This window comes from Histoplasma capsulatum, genomic scaffold, assembly GCF_000149585.1.
Source record: "Histoplasma capsulatum NAm1 scaffold_1 genomic scaffold, whole genome shotgun sequence".
NCBI classification, from domain to species: Eukaryota; Fungi; Ascomycota; class Eurotiomycetes; order Onygenales; family Ajellomycetaceae; genus Histoplasma; species Histoplasma mississippiense.
The window spans coordinates 2,369,515-2,374,622 of NW_001813982.1; the positions used below are offsets into that span (position 1 = coordinate 2,369,515).

The window sequence follows — 5,108 nt, forward strand, 5'->3', positions numbered from 1 at the left end:
TGCCTGCCTTCCCCTTCTCACCTAGAATTAGTGATTGCCATGTTTTGCAACTCTATACTACAATTGTGCTTATGTTGATCCCTAAAACGAAATAGCAAAAGCTAGTTACAATGTCATACAGCTTGGTCAGTAGCATGGTTGGTGTGCATTATGATGAGCGAGACGCAAGCAATGACTTAAATTTCCAGAACAGAAAGAAGAGCCCGAAAACGTTCGAAAAGCTGGATGGCACAGACACTCAACATAAAGGGCGATACGAGACATCAAACCTGCTGGAGGTCCTTGTAGGGCTTGAAATCGGCCCAAAAGTCGCTGACTAGAGGGCTGTTCTCAACTTGATAAATCCGTATATAATGATGCCCGCGACTGAAGTTGGTAGTCAGTCCTGGTTGCTGAGCTGGAGAGGAAGCCATGGTGCATATATTGTAGATGGGAACTTGAGCAATGCAATCCGTCCCACTTCTGCCAAGATCGAAAAATCAGAAAATTCCAGGGAATCAGGTGTGGGAGGATTTGAGAAGAAATTTTTGGATAATCTTGCCACATGCGATCGGGGAACCTGTGAGGTTTGGAGCTTGGTAGAACTATTTTGAATCATTACTAGTAAAGGCCTTTTCAGTACCTACAATCAATTGCGTTAGGTCCCCACCTTTTTCAGGAGCGTGGCGTCCGTAATTCAATCAATAGGATACTAGCAAATTAAGGACGTGGAAGTCAACTATGGCAGAGCTACGGAGTACATAAATAGGGCTACATCAATTAGGGTCCAATTACCACGTGATTGTCAAGCCCAGAGAACAGCAGTTCCTTCCTTCCGTGTAGTGGGTCCTTTCTTCTTGGCGAATCCTTCGAGCTGTATATCCTTACAACCTCTTTCCTTATGAGGCCTTGTTCTCCTTCCTTCTGAGGTCTTGCTTATTGTTTTGTTTGTTTTTTTTCCCTTTTCTGTCTCTTTAAGAAGAAGGATTCCCTTATTTTTCTTTTTCTTTTGTTTTTAGGAAGAAGATAGCGGTAACTAGTATCAAGAAGCTAGCCATAAGATTGTTCAATTTTGCCCTTAATCCTTAACTATTCCATCCTAAGCTAATCCTTAAGACTTGCGAAGCCTGGAGGGCTTACGTAAAGATCCCTTACGAGCCGTGAGGCTCGTTCTGTTTCTAGCCCAGGGGAATGATGAAGATTCGAAAATACTGGTACGACTTGGAGAATTTCTTCCACAGAGACGCAGCAGCGCATCAAACAGGTAGCTTCGTACCCCTCGGTTTGCATCATGCATTGAAATTGCCCAAGGAAGTTTGGGAAACAACAAGCATGCTGGAATATATCCAGGAGACTACATGTGGCTGCATCTGTAATTTGGTTATTGCCTCATATTATGACCTCTTTAAATAACGTAAGTAAATCATGAGGTTTCTCTACTTTCTACCCATGAACTAATTAATAATTTAGCTAAACAATTCGTCTACTTCGTGGTCCTTAAGTGAACTGATCGGAAAGATCCGATTCAACTACTGTGCTTTCGGCTCTATATATTCGTAACATAAGAAACTCCCGTGAATGTTCATGACATCCGCAATGATCTTATTTTCCATAATTCCAAACATGAATAGAACGTGATTTAGCGTGGTGATATCTCCTGGGTCACCAGGCATTGCTCCAGGTTGCCTACCACCGCCAGTTTTTTTTTTTTTTAACAGTCAGTTTTCCCATAATCCCATTTAACAAAATGGAAGGAAGTACTTACGGATATTCCGGTGGAGGGGGCCGGAATCCAGAATCCTTACGCATCAGATTAGTGCCACCCATCTCAGACAATCGTGCCGGAAGGTCTTTGGACTGCCAATCCCACCACAGCTTGTCGATCCAGGCATGATGAAGATAGAAGAGCGGGTCACCCGGGCTGGATCCACCTCTGGCCATCTGATGACATTTTTTTGTCCTATTAGATTCATCTCGCACAAGATCTTCCAAATCGGGGTGGTGAAACCCACCTGGCCCCCAACACCATTGTGGCCTCCAGCATGAGGGTTCCCTTCGATGCACTGCCATGTCGAAATCCAGTCAGGTCGAGAGATACAGTAATCCACCTGATTCCGGGACGTGAATGAGCTGACGTCGTCGTCGAATTTTCGGTCAATGCACTGAGTTGTAAGTTCATAGCCGGGTCCAAACGGACTTGTATAGTTTGCGAATGGGCCGTCTGTGATACACCCCCCTTCCTCGTCGGACCCATTGCCACCAAAACCATAGATGGGGTCAAAAACATCGGATGAGGAAAACCTCCCTGCATCCTTTTGTTCATACCAAAAACTAGAAGCTCATGTTGCGGGGATGTGTTAGAGGAGAGAGAATATGGGGTTATTAGACCAAAGCCCTTATGGGCATGTTTTCGGATGGACACGCACAAATGGATCAGAACTCACGGTTGATAGCCTTTATAACCACATTCTTCTCGAAGCGCAGTCTCATGAGCAAATGTCATCAAACGATGGAAGGGAAGAAATGCGCCCTAAGCGATATGTCAAGAATTAGCCATCGGTTTCGAACGACAGTGTATCAACGCTTAGTGGAGTAGGTGTAACATACGACAGAATGTGTCATATATGCCCCGTGCACATGGAGAGCTTGAAAATCATCAAACCGTGTTATTACGCCTTCCATGCTAGTCTTCGCCGGTAATTTCATCAAACATAGTTCGGCATTGATATATGCTAGTTTGTCATCGTTGCTCAAAGTGTGCCTGAAGTTTTATTAGCAATTAATTCCCATAGATATAAAAACAAAACAAAAAAGGGGCGTAGAGTACGCTGTTCGTCCAGTTAAAGGAGAAGAATTTGCGTACCATGCTTTGCGTTGCGCGGGCGTAGTACATTGCGCAGAAACAACTGAGCATACCACAGGCAAGAAAAGAATGGCTCTGAAGAGCCAAACCATACTGAGCCTTATGCGATTGGCCTTGAGTATGAAGTTATCTTGACATTGGAGGCGTAGGTAACAGGGGGGAATATAAAGAATGAAATAAGAATGGGAAAAAAATGTAGAAACTAGATAACGGAACGAACGACCTGATATTCTATTGCGATGTAAAGCATCCGGAGAAGCTACCTCCGTCCACCCACTGCTGCTAGCAAATGCTATGCAACCCAACATTTTCACACAAGCCAACATAACAATTGGTCCGGGAGACCACATATTTGATGTGTAGCATGCAACCACCAAGGAGTCGGTAATTGTTAGCAAACAGAGCATAGGTCGTAGGAAAACTACTGGACACTGCTCGAGAACCGCAAGTAGCAGTAGGGCCTTTTGGCGCGCTGAAATCAATTTGGTTGCTGATCCACGCCTGTCTCTTGACAACTTGAAACCGTTGATGGGATCGACATTGTTTCATGATATTTATATTTTGGTTGATGTTCATTGAAACCAAAGACTTGTTAATATCAACTGTACTCGCCAAAATGTCAAGGCCAGCAATGAATAGTAATTCCCAGCTAGAATCCCTAAGCAGAGATTCATCTTGCTGTTGCAGTCCAATCTGTGAGGTGGACTGTAGACATACACTTCAAATCTTCATCAGCCTGTTTTCCACGAATATTCGTTTCCTGCAGGGGTAGTAAATAAAAGCTTATTTCGATTCTCTGCAAAGCTAAGTAGGACTTCCCAGGATAAATAATTACATGTGTTGGGGGTTGCCGCGTTGTGTTGGCTGATGAACTAACCTTTGCTCCTGCACATTCTTGAAAACAGCTCTTTATTTGTTTTTGTCCTTTTTTTTCTTTCTTTCTTTCTCTGAATCTTCATCGCACAATTAGCCGCCCAGTACTAGTATTGTCAAGAAGGAAATTCCGAAAATCTCACCTCTCACGACAGCATACAGCTGTAGCCACCCTTCATCCATACATCTTATTGCGCGGACGTATTCAGCGACTTGAATGGATGGGTATCTACCAATCTCCCACGGTGATTGTCCTGTACTTCGTGCGATGAGAAAAGGTCAACAACCAGCTGTCCAATCCAGATATATCAATGTGGATTAATCCAGTATGTATGTACGAGGCATGCACTGTGCATGTACCAGTCTGCCTGAGTCTATCGGCATTTTCGTACATTTCTTTGCTCAACCAATTCCCTTCAAATGGATCACTTGACGGGTCATATGTCGATGCCAGGAATGCATGCAGTTGAGCCAGTATCGGAAGGGCTTATGGACGAGAGCGCTGGGTTGACATCTCCATATGAAGCAAAGCTGTGTAGGAGCCCTACACGCCGCCCTCCCGCCGTTAACCGCCAGAAATATCCATCAAATCTAAAAGAATAAAGGTGCTGTGGTATGATCTGTGCCAGTAAAGCGGTGTATATATACCTAGATACAGGTGTGCTGTGCTCTTCGTAGGTATTTAAATGGAACGCATATCCCTGCCCACATCCAAATCCCAGATCCCTTGACAAGAATTTTATCCCTATTGCCATGAGCTGCCACGATTCTTCGCTCTTGGCTCCGTTCTAGCGTCAGACAGGCGCGAATCCCATGCAGCCATGTTGTCATGTTCAGCCCAAACTCAATCGCTGCGGCTTCCAGACAATCAAGACGCTATGCTTTCCTGCCATTTTGAAGGGAGGGTGCCTTGTTCTTTGGGGTTCGTCGTTTCTCCTTTACAGTTTCTTTCCTCTGCGCTTCCTTGCCGAGAAGGGAATATGGAACTGACTCACTCTGTAGTTTTCTGCACTTAGCCTTGCAAGCCAAGCAAATCCAAGCAATTGTTTTGCCAATGCTCTCGTGTAGAGTGAGGAGATTACGGATGAAACCCCCCGCAGTTTCGACTACTAAATCGAATGTCCAATGTCATCATCACATTCGTCTGCCGAGCGCTGAATCGGACATGGATCAAATCTTTCAAAGTCCGAAAGCAAATGAGATTATTGATTACTGCTTTGCTATTCTTGTCCTGACCACCCTTACCTGGAGATTTGGCCCCCCACAGAACTTTCGTCATTCCGAGCTTTCACGACTCATTGGAATATTTCAGCTGATCTCCATTAGCCTCATGAGATGACCGGCCTGGAATCTCATATAGAGCCAGAGGTGCCCACTTCGAGATTGCCACTAG

At 44.7% G+C, this 5,108-nt stretch overlaps 1 protein-coding gene across 1 annotated transcript; it reads right to left on the reverse strand.

Moving 5' to 3' along the window:
* Nucleotides 1-1,508: 1,508 nt before the first annotated feature.
* On the reverse strand, nucleotides 1,509-2,934 carry HCAG_00691 (predicted protein; the record flags this gene model as incomplete). The annotated part of the gene is made up of 6 exons (XM_001543595.1): nucleotides 1,509-1,665; nucleotides 1,745-1,920; nucleotides 1,992-2,310; nucleotides 2,424-2,509; nucleotides 2,587-2,740; nucleotides 2,843-2,934. 6 exons carry the CDS (start codon nucleotides 2,932-2,934, stop codon nucleotides 1,509-1,511), a joined length of 984 nt encoding a protein of 327 aa, XP_001543645.1.
* Nucleotides 2,935-5,108: the final 2,174 nt, after the last annotated feature.